Below are 17,658 nucleotides of genomic sequence, written 5' to 3'. Positions count from 1 at the left end.
GCACTTTGGGGTAACTGGAATGTTTTATTATGCATATCTGTAAACAATGAATATCTGTAAACACCTAAAGTGTGGGGTTTTGCTAGTATTATTATAATTATGAGCATGGGTTAATATGTTACATTTGAAAATATGAAAAAAATGTTTTTTTTCCTTTATCATCTCGGTACATGCACATATTGAAAAATTGAGTTGTTTGATTTCCTTTAAAGCTCATACCAATCACTCTGAAAAGCATCCAGGTTAAACTGATGATCGCTGAGTGGTTCTTAAGAAAAGTTCAGATTTTCAGTGTTTTCAGGATGTGCTCTCGGATCTCGGTAGTTCTGATGCCGTAGATGATCGGGTTGAAACAGCATGGAAACAATACGTACAGTATGCTGAAGAAAATCCTAACGGCTGAAGGGATGCCGTTCCTTATTCGATATGACAGGAAAGCTGTGAGTACGATGGTCAGATTAACAATTATGACCACAATGTGTGTAACACAGGTTTGAAAAGCTTTGGCATTTGACTTTCCCGAGGTCAACACAGAACTGAATATGACTGTGTAAGAGGCAGTGACGAGGAAGAAGTCAGTCACTGGGACTAAGAAGACTGAAATCAACCCCACCAGGCTGTTGATGGTGGTGCTTCCACAGGCCAACTCCACCAAGGCCATGTGCTCACAGAAGCAGTGGTTTATCACATTTCTCAAACAGAATGGCAATTTTCCAGCCAGACTGACCACCACCAAGACAACAAACATATTTCTGATGGAAGAAGGGATCACAAATTTAAGAAATTTTGCCAAAGTCACTTGTTCTTGATAGTAGAGTGGTGTGCAGATGGCAAAGTAACGATCCAGAGCCATCCACAGCAGCAGAGTGGACTGAAAAGTTCCAAAAAAGTGAATGAAATACATCTGAACAAGGCAGCCAATGAGAGAGATCCCCCTCCAGTCAAACAGGAAGCTCAGCAGCATGTGGGGAAGAAAGAATACAGGAAGAATGAGGTCAATGCACGACATGCTGGCAATCAGGATGTACATCGGCGAGTGGAGGCTTCTCTGTGAAATGATCACGTACACCAGCAGGGAGTTAGCAAACAGTGACACAACAAACATCAAGGAGAACGGGATGAAGAGGTACGGCCTCAGCTCTCCGAGTTCACTAAAGCCAACCAGGAAGAAATATTTGTGTGAGGAGATGTTCTCCTTCACTGGCTCCATCTCCATCTCCTCCTAAACCTTGTAGTTTTTAGCTGGATCAGGCTGAAATGAGACACAAAATCAGAATAATTTAATACAAATTGAAAGCTGGAGCCACAGGCACAGACTTGGTGTTCTGTTGACACAGCAACCTTCTGGGTTTGGCTAACAGAACCACCAGGACAATGATCCCAAACACACATTAACAATTTGTGTTTTTAACTCTGTCAAACAAAATGAAATTTGCACTCAATTCTTGTTTATCAAAGTCACTAAAGATGTATGCTGCACAATCCTTCCACTGTGGAAAAAGAACACAGATTAAAGAAATCATTAAAAGCCAAAATTAGCCTGTCATTAGGAGTAAATGGAAACTTCTGACCACGACTGATCTTTTTAATATTAGCAAGTGCAGTGTACAACACATGCATATAACAGCAGCAGCTTCAGTGTGACAGCCTGTAAAGTTGTAAAATGACTGAAGCCTGTGTTCACAGCATTTGTTTGACTACTGACAGGTTTAAAGCTTTCTACATCCTTGCATTGTGACCACAGTGAGTTAAAACACAGCCTGTGGTTAAAGGACAGAAATGATGATAAAGAGGTAAACACAGGTAGACAACAGCTACATCAGCTTTCTGTATTCAGAAAAAGTTCAGGTTTCAGTTCAAAAGGAGAATGGTTATTGAGACTAGTTTAGGCCTCTTGCATGAAAGTGTGATACATACAACAGTCATCTTTACACACATTGATATCTTCTAAACAGAGAGGGTGTGCCATGTTTTATGTGTGTGTCCACTGATCTTTGTCAAACCGTCCACAGAATTCTCAAATCCATGAATGTGGCTCAAGGACCATCTACAACGAACATTCAAAAGTTAAAGCTGTTTCTGTGTGTCAGATACTTCTTGAATCAAGTAGCTCCTTCACCATTTTCACATGGACTATTTTCTTATTCAGAATTATGTACATAAACTTTATCCATGACATAAATATTGGAAGCTGAACCTACAAATGTTAAAGGATTAATGAAATCAAGCAGGAAAAAGCTTCATTACACAGCTGTATGATTTCCACCTCACTCTTTCCTTACTCTGTAGTCAGTGTTTTTCACATTATATTTCAACTTGCGGTTCAGACTCTCAGCTATTTCATGTCAGTGGAGCCCTCCCTCCCCTCTTCACTTCTCACCATTCTTGTAGGTCTTTTTCAACCTCGCCTTTGACTCAAAGGTCAACTTTAGTATGTTTAATATTCAAAGCTTTATAACATTACTTATGAAAAGAGTCGGAGGTTACCTAATTGTCCCTGAATGGAAATACATGAGCAGGTTTTACTTTCTGACTGTGTCTTGATTGCAGGCTGATGGTGTCAAACCCTGATCCACCTCCATCCATTCCTCCATCCACCTGTCCCTGCTGAGCTGACTCAGCACTTTAATACTCTCCGTCTGACGCAACCACTTTGAAACCCTGTTGGTGTGACCAACCGAATATCACAGAACACATGGACACAATAACAGACACACTAAGTGAAAATGTAAACAATACAGTGTGTATGAGCATCAGTGTGTTGATGCTCTAATGCTGAAGCACTGATGCTAAGTTCAAACAGTACACTGCAGTTTGTGTCCTGTTTTTAGACTTTTGTGTTTTGATCTTTACTTTCAGTTTTACTTCCTGTTTACTTTCAGGCACCAACAGTGCTTGTTCCAGTTTGCAGTGGGAGTTTTTTTTTTTTTTTTCGACCAAGATGGCGGCGCGTGAACAACGCAAGGCTCAGTGTCTCTCCAGAATCTGCTATTTAGCGGTTTTTTATCTACTTTTAACCGGATTATTCATCCAGAATTGCTGTGCGTTGCTGACCTACAGCAGACAAGAGATTCTGGAGATCTGGACTCATAACTCCAACAGTTTTATCGCTGATCTCCGACTCATCCCAGAGATCTCCAGAACACCGGAGGCTGCCCACTCTCCCCGGCCGGGCGGAAGTGCACGCAGACGGCGCCGAGAATGTAAACAAAGGCGAGGTAGGCGCGGAGGGCTACGGGCTAAGCTAAAGCTAACACCACATCGGCTGCCTTTACCCAGTATTTTCCTCGCCACTGTCCGTTCTCTGGCAAACAAAATGGATGAGATACGGCTCTCCATCACTAACAACAGACGGATTATGGACTCAAATGTCATGTTTTTCACCGAAACATGGTTGAACAACAGCTGCCCGGACAATGCTATCGAAAGTTAGCAGGACGCCACACACACTGAGCCGACAGGCTAGCAGATGACTCGGCAAGACCAGAGGTGGAGGTTTGTGCATTTATATTAACAATGCTTGGTGCATGAACTCCACTACTACTGAGAGTCACTGCTTACCTAATGCGGAGTTTTTAATGGTCAAATGCAGACCTTATTATCTCCCCAGAGAACTCACTTCGATCATACTCACTGCAGTATATATCCCCCTGACGCTAATGCTAGGTTGGCCATGAAAGAACTTTCTGCAGCCATTAACAAACACCAGAATAAACACCCCGAGGCTGCTTTTATTGTTGCTGGCGACTTCAACCACACCAACTTAAAAGACAGTCCTCCCCAGATTCCACCAACATGTCTCCTGCCACACCAGAGGAGACAAGACTTTAGACCATGTTTATTCCAACTTGGCTGGAGCCTACAAAGCAACACCCTCCCCACATTGGACAATCGGACCATCTCTCTCTGTTCCTCACACCTAGGTATTCACCACTCATCCAACGTGAAACCTGCTGTGAGGACAATTAAAGTGTGGCCAGAGGGACAGACGCAGTGCTCCAGGACAGATTTAAAAACACAGACTGGAATATGTTCACCCACACAGACCTGGACCAGTACGCCTCATCTGTACTGGATTACATCTCCTCAAACCACAGACAGTGTCACCACCCAGAAACGGATCACCAGGTACCCCAACTAGAAGCCTTGGATGAACCGGGATGTTCGTCTCCTCCTGAAGGCCCGCAACACCGCCTTTAGGTCAGGAGATGCACACGCCACAGTACAGCCAGGGCTAATCTAAAGAAGGGCATCAAAAAGCCAAACACCATTACAAAAAGAAGGTAGAAGAACACTTCTCCAACTCCAACCCCCGACGCATGTGGCAAGGACTCCAGACCATTACAGACTACAGGACCACCAAATCCTCCCCACATCCTCTGATGCCTCCTTCCTCAACGAGCTCAACAACTTTTATGCTCGTTTTGAGCGAGGAACCCCACAACCACAACCATAACAGACATGACGCCAGACCACCAACCTCTGACTCTCTCCCCCACCGATGTAGGAGCGGTGCTGAGCAGGATCAGTGTCCACAAGGCTGCAGGTCCTGATGGTATCCCCGGCGTGTTCTCAGAGCGTGTTCTGGGAGCTTGCAGGAGTCCTGACAGACATATTCAATCTGTCCTTGGCCCACGCTGTGGTACCGGCCTGCTTCAAATCCACCTCCATTGTCCCGATACCCAAAAACTCCAACCCATCTAGCCTCAATGACTACCGCCCAGTAGCCCTCACCCCCATCATCACTAAGTGCTTAGAGCAGCTGGTCTTAGCACACTTCAAATCCTGTCTCCCCCACCCTGGACCCCACCAATTTGCATACCGCCAGAACAGGAGCACAGAGGATGCAGTGTCCATCGCACTGCACTCTGTCCTCTCACACCTGGACAACAACAACACCTACGCCAGAATGCTGTTTATAGACTTCAGTTCAGCATTCAACACAATCCACCCTCACAACTCATCAGGAAACTGACAGACCTGGGCATCAGTTCCCTCATCTGCAAATGGTTACTGAACTTCCTGACCAACCGCCCCCAACATGTCCGACTGGATAACCGCTGCTCATCAACAATCACAATGAACACCGTGTACCACAAGGCTGTGTGATGAGCCCTTTCCTCTACTCCCTCTTCACCCACGACTGCAGACCTGCTGATGGTTCCAACACCATCATTAAGTTTGCAGATGACACCACGGTGATTGGCCTCATCAGTGACAACGACGAGGCCGCCTACAGGAGGAGGTGGATCGTCTGGCTGAGTGGTGCGACACAAACAACCTGCTGCTTAACACCGAGAAGACTAAGGAGCTCATCGTGGACTACAGGAGGAATGCTGACCCACATCCACCCATCCACATTAAGGGGACGGCTGTGGAGCGTGTGAGCAGCTTCAAGTTCCTGGGAGTCCACATCTCCGAGATCTCACCTGGACGACCAACTGCTCCAAGCTGGTCAAGAAGGCTCACCAGCGCCTCTTCTTCTTGAGGACTCTGAGGAAGAACCACCTGTCCTCAGACATCCTGGTGAACTTCTATCGCTGCACCATCGAGAGCATCCTGACCAACTGTATAACAGTCTGGTACGGGAACTGCTCTGCCTCGGACCGGAAGGCGCTGCAGAGGGTCGTGAAAACTGCCCAGCGCATCGCCGAGCACCACTTCCTGCCATAAAGGACATCTACAGGAAGCGGTGTCTGAAAAGGGCTGGGAAAATCATCAGAGACCCCAGTCACCCATCACATAGACTCTTCACCCTCCTGCCCTCTGGGAGGCGCTACAGGAGCCTCGGACTAAGACCACCAGGTACCGGAACAGCTTCTTCCCACAGCTGTCAGACTCCTGAACTCTGCCTCCTGACATCTGACCCACGTTAAACTCATGGACTGAACATACACACACCCACAACCACTAGCACTTTACCACTACTATATAGTTCTGTGTAGATAATCATTCTGTACATACGATAATTTTTAATCCCACAACTGTTTATAACTTACATAGTTCACATTCTGTATAACTGTATATCTCAGATTTCTGTATAGTTTTTATTTCATATTTATATCCTGTTCATAGCCTGTACATAGCTTGTACTCACTACAGCCTGTACATACTTATAGTTATAGAATATTCATAACATACTTCACACTGTGTACATTATAACATACCATAATAGACCCACTTCTGTAATATACTTACACATCTCTATTATTGCTAATTTATATTGTAATATATCTATATCACGACTAAAGCACTTTCTGGATGGATGCAAACTGCATTTCGTTGCCCTGTACCTGTGACATGTGCAATGACAATAAAGTTGAATTCTATTCTATTCTATTCTAAATACAAGTGTTTACAACAGTAACCCTGTAGGTGGAACAATGACATGTGTTCAGCTGTGTTGTTGACAGTTGTGCTATGCAACATGTTAGATCTGTTACATCTTGTGTCTAGATGTGAGAAGCTTTGAATGACACCAGCTTCTTTACAAAACTGCCTGCTGTTTGTCACCGATTCTGTTCACTGTTTTTATGGACAGAATTTCCAGGTGGAGCCAAGTGGTGGAAGGTTTTCACCTTGGTGGCCTCAGGATCTCTTCTCTGTTGGTTGCAGACTATGTGGTTCTGTAGGCTGTATAAGGTAGTGGCCTCCACCTCTCAGTGAAGTGGTTTACTGCTGAGTGTGAATAGGCAGGAATGAGAATCAACACCTGCAAGTCTGAGGCCTTCGTTTGGGTGAATGCTTCAGGTCAGGGAAGAGTTAGTGTCCCAAGTGGAGGAGTTTAAGTGTCTCTAGGTGTTATTCATAAGGGGAGAGATTAACAGACAGATTAGTGCAGCATCTGCATTGATGCGGAAGCTGTCCTAGTATGTTGTGGTGAAGAGAGAGCTGAGCGTAAAAGCAAAGCCGCCAATTTAACCAGTCAGTGTATGTTAAAATCACAAGTCCTAAATACTTTCCCAACTTCCCTACAGCACACATATTATATCCTGTCAATTTGTTAGAAATACCCAGGACATAACATAACACCAGTTACACCAGAGCTGTGTATTAATTTTACAGAATTGGAAATGCTAAGATGGTGGATGCTGGAAAATGGATTTAGAAGCCCGGCCATCACATCATGATGAGGAGGAAGGAAGAAGACCCCAACAAGAGAGGATACCCCCAAAATATCTACAAGACTACAAAAGCAAACTTCTTGACAAGCCCCTGAAGCAAACACGAAAGGGTGGCTGAATTGTTCCAGAGATTTCAGAGCCCAATTTATTAAGACTAGGGATGGACCGATTCGTTATACAGTCGGTCTGATCCTGACCTAAATTACTGGATCGGATATAGGGGAGAAAAACAAAAGAATCCAATCCTTTAAATATGACAAAAGCACCTCACAAAACTTGCGACATGGTGCAACCCAGGTAGTGACCTCAGCATGTCGGAGCAGTATGTGTCACGTGATAAAGCGGCTGTTGTTTGCGAGACCTGTCAGCGGTCTGGAGTTCCTTTACATCGATAACATTTGGAGCCTCGCTACGTGCTGCCAAACCAGGTGTCATGCCAAGGTAGGCATCCCACCACGCCGCAAGAACCCTCCGGGCACTGAGTGCAGATCCAGTTTATTCCGCCTCCATTATAGACAATTACCCACATAGCAGATGGGTGTGCCCCGGATCTGGTGTAGAGTCGGCACTGCTGGTTGACTTCTGGCATGGTAAGTGGCATGTCATCCGTATATGGGCCAGGCCTGGTGTAGATGGCACTGTTAATGTGATGGCATGTCACATCTGGCCCAATTGTGGTTTGGTTTATGTGGCCCAGGCTCATAGAAAACAGGCCTGCCCCAGATCCGGCATCAAGCTGGCACTTCTGACTGACTGGTGTCATGGCAGGGAGTATGTCAACCAGATGTCTGGCATCTAGTTATGTTCCTGTTTTCCTATTTTAGTTAGAAGACCCAAATGCCATACATGCAATACTATGCAGCTATGGTAGCCAATGTTTCAAATGCAGGTTTGACAGGTTTGTGAGTGTACACTTTATCCAAAACCTAGTGAGGGTTTACTCGTGTTTACCACTGGGTGTCTGTAGCTCAGGAGGTTGGGCATCACCGGGCAGAAAATGTTCCCTCTAAGCCTGAAGGGAAAAAGAAGGAACACACACATATAAAGGAAGATCTTAAAACATGCGGTTATCCTAACTGGGCTTTCATCAAGTCAACAAAGAGTCACAGAAAAGAAGATCAGACACCAGCGAGGGAGGATAAGAAAGACAAACGCAACAACATTGTCATCCCCTATGTAGCCGGTGTATCAGAGAAACTCAGGAGAGTTTTCTCCAAGCACGACATCCCAGTGTACTTCAGACCCAGCAACACACTCAGACAAAAACTGGTTCACCCAAAAGACAAAACTCCAAAACACAGACTTAACAACGTGGTGTATGCTGTACAGTGCAGCGAGGAATGCCCAGACCTCTACATTGGAGAGACCAAACAGCCACTTCACAAACGCATGGCACAACATAGAAGAGCCACCTCCACGGGACAAGACTCAGCAGTTCATCTGCATCTAAAGGATAAAGGTCACTCTTTCAAGGATGCCAATGTTCACATTTTGGACAGAGAGGACAGATGGTTTGAAAGAGCAGTGAAAGAAGCCATTTATGTCCACTGTGAGCGACCATCTTTGAACAGAGGTGGGGCTTACGACACCAACTGTCTGCCATCTATAATCCAGTTTTGAGATCCTTCCCAGACGCCTTAACACCCACTCACATCCTGGGCCATCTGACCTCAGGAAATCACATGATAGGGTGGGGCTAGGTTTCACAATGAGCTCACCTGAAACCTTAGCTGATTGTGACCCACACCCGTTTTCACACCTTGGCTCATGTGATTAGGTAGAGGATCATCAGGGGGTCCTTTTGGCCCTCTCGGGGGGGACACTCCCACTGGGCTTTGTTATGGAATAAACATATATTCTTAGTATATTGTTTTATGTATTTTAATATTGAAGACTTGTAAAGCAAGGCCACTTTTGACTCACAAACTAAGTGCTCAGCCAGACTGAAAAACAGGAAGTTAGTGTAGAGCTGTACAAGCATATAAATAAAAACAGGAAACCAGACAGAAAAAACAGGAACTAGTAACATATAAGGAGTTGTTCACACCCGCTTTCACACCTTGGCGCATGTGATTAGAGGATCACCAGGGGGTCCTTTGTCCCTCCTTGGGGGGATACTCCCACTGGGTTTAAATCTGGGACTCTCGGCCATTTGACCTTAGAACTGAAGAAGCTTCTCGGATGAGAGGTGAAACGTCTTCAAGCAACTCAAAGAAGTCCAGACGCTTTTCTTTGCAAACTCCTTTGAATAAGGAGTTGTTCGTATCGAGGCTGTGTGTGATGTGTAAAGTACAAAAATAACACCTATATGAGACACATTTTTAGCTTCTAATGTTAGAGATTCTGCAACTGGCTTTGGGCTGTGCAGGGCTCTCTCTTCCGGAAGAGGATTGAATAAAGAATTATAAATGTTTTGACCACTCCTGAGTCGGGTTTTCGCTGTTCTATCATTCAATTCAATTCAGTTCAATTTTATTTATATAGCACCAAATCACAACAAAAGTTGCCTCAAGGCGCTTCATAGGTACAGAGAAAAACCCAACAATCATATGACCCTCTATGAACAAGCACTTTGGCGACAGTGGGAAGGAAAACTCCTTTAACAGGAAGAATCCTCCGGCAGAACCAGGCTCAGGGAGGGCGGGCCATCTGCTGTGACCGGTTGGGGTGAGAGAAGGAAAACAGGATAAAGACATGCTGTGGAAGAGAGACAGAGATTAATAACAGATATGATTCAATGCAGAGAGGTCTATTAACACATAGTGAGTGAGAAAGGTGACTGAAAGGAAAAACTCAATGCATCATGGGAATCCCCAGTAGCCTCACGTCTATTGCAGCATAACTAAGGGAGGATTCAGGGTCACCTGGTCCAGCCCTAACTATATGCTTTAGCAAAAGGAAAGTTTTAAGCCTAATCTTGAAAGTAGAGATAGTGTCTGTCTCCCGAATCCAAACTGGAAGCTGGTTCCACAGAAGAGGGGCCTGAAAACTGAAGGCTCTGCCTCCCATTCTACTTTTAAATACTCTAGGAACAACAAGTAAGCCTGCAGAGCGAGGCGCGAAGTGCTCTCATGGGGTGATATGGTACTACAAGGTCATTAAGATAAGATGGGGCCTGATTATTTAAGACCTTGTATGTGAGGAGCAGGATTTTGAATTCAATTCTGGATTTAACAGGAAGCCAATGAAGGAAGCCAAAACAGGAGAAATCTGCTCTCTCTTTCTAGTCCCTGTCAGTACCTTTGCTGCAGCATTTTGGATCAGCTGAAGGCTTTTCAGCGAGTTTTTAGGACATCCTGATAATAAAGAATTACAGTAGTCCAGCCTGGAAGTAATAAATGCATGAACTAGTTTTTCAGCATCACTCTGAGACAGGATATTTCTAATTTTAGAGATGTTGCGCAAATGGAAGAAAGCAGTCTTACATATTTGTTTAATATGTGCATTGAAGGACATGTCCTGGTCAAAAATGACTCCAAGGTTCCTCACAGCATTACTGGAGGCCAAGGTAATGCCATCCAGAGTAAGAATCTGCTTAGATACCATATTTCTAAGATTTTCAGGGCCGAGTACAATAACCTCAGTTTGGTCTGAATTAAGAAGCAGAAAGTTAGCGGCCATCCAGGTCTTTATGTCTTTAAGACATTCCTGCAGTTTAACTAATTGGTGTGTGTTACCTGGCTTCATGGACAGATAGAGCTGCGTGTCATCTGCATAGCAGTGAAAATGTATGCTATGTCTTCTAATGATGCTGCCTAAGGGAAGCATGTATAATGTAAACAGAATTGGTTCTGTTCGGTGCAGAATTGGTCCTAGCACCGAACCCTGTGGAACACCATAATTGACCTTAGTGTGTGAAACACTAGGTTTACTAAACCTGCGCAAATTTGCATAACTTCCCTAAACCCAACACCCTCTAGAATTACTGGGTTTTTTTATTTTCTGGTGCAAGTCCTGAGGTGTTAATCACCCCTGCTGAGATTTTCACAGGTCGTCAGCTCATTTCTCCTCCAGCTTTTGTTGTGCAAACCACCCATTATCCTTGAGGCCTGGCACATTTGCATTTGCTCACTCAGAGTTGCTCAGATCCAAGGCAGGCCAAACCTCTGTGTTACAACTTTCAGAAATACCTGCCGTACCTATACAAAATATCCCACACATTGACTGACCTGCAAATATAAAAGACACACATTCACACCTTCCTTGACTCTCAGCACAGATCTTCCATTGTTCCATTGTCACTGTGTATGTGAGGGAGTGGCATTGCTTGACTACAGCACAGTGCTGTGCATAAAAGCAGACCGACCCAGGCGGGAGAATCATTTCTTGTTCGCATTTCTGAGAACGCACATCAGGATGGCCTCCGTATCACTGCCACGCAGGAAGAACCTCTCCACGCAACAGGCTTTGGCCTTGCTTCAGGAAATGGACGAAGCAGATTCTGATGGAGGAGAGGTTTCATTTGTCCAGCAGGCCACCGATACCTCCTCAGAAGAATCTGAAAAGGAGACGGAACAAGAACCCAACATGCCTCCCTCCACGGAAGAGGCCCCATGGTACTGGGAAGCCCACCCAGAGCCACACGGCAAAAGACAGCACTGTGTGGGTTGAGGAGGACATTGGAATGCCCAGTGCAGTAGCAAATCGTTCGTGCTTCACTTCACTGTCCATTCACACAGTATATTGCAACCTAGCCGGACAAATTTGGGATCAAGTTCTGGATGGCCACGGATTTGGACACCAAATATGTCTGCAGTGCATCTCCTTGGGAAAGGACCCCAGTCGTCAGAAGGGAGAGAGACTGGCAGAGAACGTGGTCATGAAACTGATGGAGTCGTTTTTGGATGATGGGAGAAATGTCACAACGGACAATTTCTTTCCTTCACTGTTACTGTCGCACAGACAGCTGCAGCGCAAAACAACGTTACTGGGCACGGTGAATAAAGTCCGGCGTGAACTTCCTCAACTTGCAAAAGATACTGCAAAGCGAGAGGTATTCTCCACTTCAGTGCTTAGAAATGGCAGTGTCTCCTTGACAATTTATGCACCTAAAAAAAACAAGACTGTGTGTGTTCTAAGTTCCATGCACCAAGACGTGACGATCGGTGACGGCAGAAAGAGGAAACCCAACACGATAACAGACTATAACCACATGAAGGTATGTGAATGTGTTTACAATTTTACACCAGTTTTCTGATTTGTGCTATACAGGCCTATAGAAAAAAACATATACTCATGACTCTCTCGCTCTGCTTTTACAGTGTGGTGTAGACGTGTTGGACCAAATGGCACGGATGTATTCTGTAAGAGCAGCAACACGCAGGTGGCCAGTAGCGGTTTTCAGTAGCGGTTTTCAGTGGTTCTACAATATGCTGGACCTGGCAGCGGTGAATGCCTACATTTTGTACAAGGCATGCAGCACAAGGAAATATTAGCACAGAGGCAGGCTGCTGAAGCTGCTGCAGCTGCTGTGCCAGGGACTGTAAAGACAACGCAGTGCCAGGTGCAAGAGAGCTGCAACAGGAATCGCAGCAGGTTTACCTGTGCAACATGTCAGAAATTCACCTGTACCAAATGCAGGGATGATGGACACTGGGTCTGCAAATGCTGTAAAGTTTGAAACACTTTGAAATAAAACAGACTTGTGTACCCATATATTGTGAATGTGTGTCTTTTGTATGTAGGTTGTAACACAGAGGTTTGGCCTGCCTTGGATCTGAGTAAACAAATGCCAATGTTGCACAAACACACACACACATACACACAAACACACACACACACACACACACACACACACACACACACACACACACACACACACACACACACACACACAGCAAATCTGCATTTATTTGTCCCACATGTGGAAAATCTGCATTGTCATTGCAAAACAGTGGACAGTGCAAGACAAAAGCAGCTAAATAAAAACTGTACAAAGAGCACGGTATAGAAAGTGCACTATACAAACAATCTGGAAACATAAATATGGACACATGTATTCAAAAATATTGGTGTGTGTACACACACACACACACACACACACACATATCTATCTATTGTGAGGAAATGAGGTGTTATTTTTCTGCCATTTTTATTATTTCAGTTTACTATTTCTAGTTTCATTATTTTGTTATTGCTATTGCATCATAATCATATAACAAGCATTTGCATTGACGTATTTATTAATAGTGATATTGCATTTAGATGTTTAAACGTATTGGCACCCAATTAAGCTTTATTACAGGTGCAGTTATAACCACTTTAAACTGTTGAGTTGAATTTATAATCTTAAATGTTTATATGCAGACTGCATGGTGAAAGAAAAGGCCTAACGCTGAGTAACTCTGTGCCAAAATAAGACAGGAAGTTACATGTTTTTGAAGTTACATGCTTTGCAGGAAGTGAAACCAAAACCAGAGTCTGAGTGCGAGTTATTCTGAGGAGCTAGTCGGCGAGGTGAAATGGGGTGCGATTGTGGTTAGCACATAGACACACACATAACCACACACACACACACACACACACTTAGTTAGAGGGATCATTTGTAGGTGAAAGTTTAAGTATGTTTTGCTAGGGTTGCAGTTTTATGTTGGTGTACGTGACTGTTTGATGAAGAAGCAGGTGCACGAGGCGAGAGCTGAGCGGGCTTGCGGGAAACCACCGGGGAGAAGATGGAAGCCAGTGTTCTTTTAATTGTGTCACAAGTTGTCAAACAGAACATTTGTGGTTTTGAGTTGACGGATCCATGTAATTTACGCAAGAGGGGGCGTTCTAATACCCCGATGTATAAAACTGTGTTCTGAAGTTTTGGAGATAGAGATCAATGCTGTCTGTATACAGGATTCATCTCTCCACATGTGTCATTAAATCATTCGTTGACTCCAACTGACAGGGTCAGTGTGTTATTCCGATCTCCCACATCTCTCTCCTCTAAAATGAACCTTAACACTATCTATCTATCTATCTATCTATCTATCTATCTATCTATCTATCTATCTATCTATCTATCTATCTATCTATCTATCTATCTATCTGTGTGTGTGCATGTATGTATAAATATATGTGTGTATATAGATGTGTGTGTGTGTGTATAACTAGACTTTATGCATATTATGTAAGGTGTGGCTATATAAATATATGTACAACTCTGTGTATATATGTTTATGGACAGGCATGCAATGTAGTGACAAGGATTGACAAGAACTAATATTGCATATGAGAAATATTGGACATAGAAACTGCCATGGTGTATTGTACGCTGCAGGTAAGGAAGGAAAGTAGCCTTGCAGGGAAGGAAAGACCTGAATCTCTCATGGTTGGGGGTTGGGGGAGGGTGTGTTTACACAACAAAAGCAGGAGAACAATGGAGCTGAAGACCTGTGAAAATCTCAGCGGGGTGCCAAGAGGTGTTAGGGTTGGGGGAATTTAAAATTTGGGCAGGGCTAGTAAATCTAGTAGTAGGGACTTGCACCAGGGAAAAAAAGGCTCAGTAATTCTAGTGTTAATTAGAGTTGAACAATATAAACACAACACAACCTATCATAGCCATGTGTATACAGAGGAAACCTGTGTTCAAAAAGCGTGGATCGTGTAAGTTATTTCGGACTCTTAATCAAGCCAGGACTATATGGGATCTACAGTGTAAAAACAAAGGGCTCCTAGGTGGCCATCTGAAAATACTGTTAGGGTTCAGAAATTGAAGGAGGAATACAAAATAATGACCACTGATCCAGCCGGGTGAAGTTAGACGAAGATTTAATGACACACGTGCGGAGAGATGAATCCTGTACGCAGACAGCATTGATCTCTGTCTCCAAAACTTCAGAACACAGTTTTATACATCGGGGTATTAGAACGCCCCCTCTTGCGTAAATTACATGGATACGTCAACTCAAAACCACAAATGTTCTGTTTGACAACTTTTGACACAGTTTAAAAAGAACATCGCGTCTTCGCCTCCATGCAGATGTTTTCCCCCACAGCTCGTCTCACCGCTGTCGCTTATCGCTGGAATCAGCAGATCGGTTTCCTGAAACAGCTCGGTCGCGTACACCGGCACTCTTGCAGTTATAGCAGAATTAAATCTGAACTCTTTGCCACAAAATGAGCCTACTACTATCTGTATGTATGTGTGTGGTTATGTCATAACCGCAGCTGCACTTTGTCTCACCTCTCACCTCTGCTCATAACCTTCTCCCCAGAAAAAGGCCAGCACGTACACAACTGAAACTGATGTGTAATATATTGAATAAATGTCTTACTTAAATGGTACTACTTAAAACTTAATCAAAGAATGTAAACAAATAAAAGATCATAAAAATAACCTGATATACATGTCTTGTAAGCGTGTGTTGCGATCCTTCCACAGCTCAATCAAACTCACAGTAGATTGGCTGATCATAACGCTCAACCAAAAGTTTTTGACCCTCACTTGACCAAGGAGCGACAGCTCTTTCATAAGCACAAAAAATGCAATTGTGTATAGATGATTATAATCATTTTCATAACAGAAGTTCCAAAGGTTTCAAAGGTTGCCAATATGTTTGCTCCTCCTAATATGGTCTAAAAGCAACCCCAAGCAAAACAGATTAAACTTTCACCTATAAATGATTCCCTCTAACTAAGTGTGTGTGTGTGTGTGTGTGTGTGTGTGGTTACGTGTGTGTCTATGTGCTAACCACAATTGCACCCCATTTCACCTCGCCGACTAGCTCCTGACCTCTCACCAGACAGAGAGACAGAAGCCGCTCTCGTATATGTAATAACCGAACCGAAACTATGTATGTGTACTCTACTGAATAAATGTTTTAATCAAGAACCTCTACTAAAAGCTTAATCAAAAGATATAAAAGTATAAAAGATAATAGCATCATCGAAACTGCTCCTCTGTCACGGTCTGGCATGGCGGACCGTGGGGATATGGGGAATGAGGAGGACCCAGTCGCGGTGCTCTGTGTATAAACAGTGCGTTTATTTACAGTGAATGGAATAATGACAATAAATCCCCTGTGATTTCCCCTGACTCCCGTGTCGTGTCTCAGTGCTCTCCGCTCCCGTGTCTCAGCACTCCGCGTGCTGGCTGCTGTCTGGCGCTCCACACTTCTCCTGGGGACACAAATAGAGGCAGCCGTCAGGACACATACAACCGCGGGCATACACACACACACACTAACTAAACTGGAAAACTAACGTGGAGTCTAGCAATGATCCCGCGTGGGTGGGGCTCCAAGACTCTCTTAAGTAGTTCCCCGGCGAGGCCTGATCAGCAGCAGGTGTGTGGCTTCGGGTGTGGCCAGTCCCCCAGCAGGGCCACACCCACCAGGCCTGATGGCGCCTATAAACAAGTGCTCAGACACACAGCCACCCACACACACATATGTACAAGCATAGAGAAGAAGGGGGAGCAACACCAAAAATACATAATAATATAACAGGTCCATGACTGCCCAGGGGTCCTGGGTCGCCCAGTCCCAGGACCCTGACATCCTCAGACTAACTTTCACTCAGACTCTGGTTTCGGTTTAACTTCCTGCAAAGCATGTAATTTCAAAAACATGTAACTTCCTGTCTTATTTTGGCACAGAGTTACTCAGTGTTAGGCCTTTTCTTTCACCATGCAGTCTGCATATAAACATTTAAGATTATAAATTCAACTCAACAGTTTAAAGTGGTTATAACTGCACCTGTAATAAAACTTAATTGGGTGCCAATACGTTTAAACTAGAGATGGACCGATCCGATATTTCGTATCGGTATCGGTCCGATACTGACCTAAATTACTGGATCGGATATCGGAGAGAAATAAAAAATGTAATCCGATCCATTAAATATCAAAAAAGCACCTCACAAAACTTGTGACACGGCGTAACTCGGCTCATAACCGTAGCACATCGGAGCAGTGTGCATCACGTGATAGAGCGGCTGTGTGTATTTGTAGCCTCGTTACAAAACCAGCATTTCATCTCCGAGGAAGTTATCCCAGAGAGAAGTAAAGCAAGTGTGTAAGTTCATCTCTGAATGTTTGTAAAGCATTCCCATATTAAGCTTAACAACCGATATATGGAGCAACTGCCTCTCTCTCCCTTCCTGCTGCTACTTCAATCCTGAAACTGCTTAATGATCAGCTGATCGGCTTTTCTGTGGCGAGTCCGTCTCTCTTCTTTGTTTTTGGCCCACTTTGCACCAGAAAGAGGAAACCAGCGGCTGAACAACAGCAGCACGTTTAAGCTTTATTAGCTGTTGTTAGAATTTATTTAATATTACTTTCTACACCAGGATCCTTTTCTACGTAGCTGACGGCTGGTAACTGTGCAGGGGCGGATCTAGCAAAGTGCAGCCAGGGGGGCCGATAGGGCATGAACAAGGAAAAGGGGGCACAAAGACATAATTTTCTTTCTTATTCTCATTTAAAATATCTAGCTTTTAATAAATAATTATCTGAATCTTACACCCAAAGTTTTAATCTGATGTAAAATGTATAGAAGTCCATTACTGTATATAGTAACTGTTAAGTCTAATATACCCTAGTAAGCTA

At 44.1% G+C, this 17,658-nt stretch overlaps 1 protein-coding gene across 1 annotated transcript; it reads right to left on the bottom strand.

Annotated features, from left to right (window-relative positions):
* Nucleotides 1–280: 280 nt before the first annotated feature.
* LOC116329370 (olfactory receptor 52K1-like) lies at nucleotides 281–7,713 on the bottom strand. The gene is made up of 3 exons (XM_039597990.1): nucleotides 7,648–7,713; nucleotides 1,699–1,719; nucleotides 281–1,195 (listed from the first exon to the last, which is right to left on the bottom strand). Exons 1-3 carry the CDS (start codon nucleotides 7,711–7,713, stop codon nucleotides 281–283), a joined length of 1,002 nt encoding a protein of 333 aa, XP_039453924.1.
* Between the last annotated feature and the right edge of the window lie 9,945 nt (nucleotides 7,714–17,658).

Source organism: Oreochromis aureus, linkage group 14, assembly GCF_013358895.1.
Source record: "Oreochromis aureus strain Israel breed Guangdong linkage group 14, ZZ_aureus, whole genome shotgun sequence".
NCBI lineage: Eukaryota > Metazoa > Chordata > Actinopteri > Cichliformes > Cichlidae > Oreochromis > Oreochromis aureus.
Note: the sequence above shows the minus strand (reverse complement) of the source record. Positions and strands in the feature narration are given on the sequence as shown.

Bases quoted from the DNA above. Each gene is read 5' to 3' on its own strand.
- LOC116329370 (XM_039597990.1), bottom strand. From the start codon at position 7,713: ATGCCAGAAGTCAACCAGCAGTGCCGACTCTACACCAGATCCGGGGCA. The intron at 1,720-7,647 runs GTAATTGTCTAT...GCAAGGATGTAG, and splicing joins CACACCCATCTGCTATGTGG to AAAGCTTTAAACCTGTCAGT. The intron at 1,196-1,698 runs GTCAAACAAATG...GAGCCAGTGAAG, and splicing joins AAGCTTTAAACCTGTCAGTA to GAGAACATCTCCTCACACAA.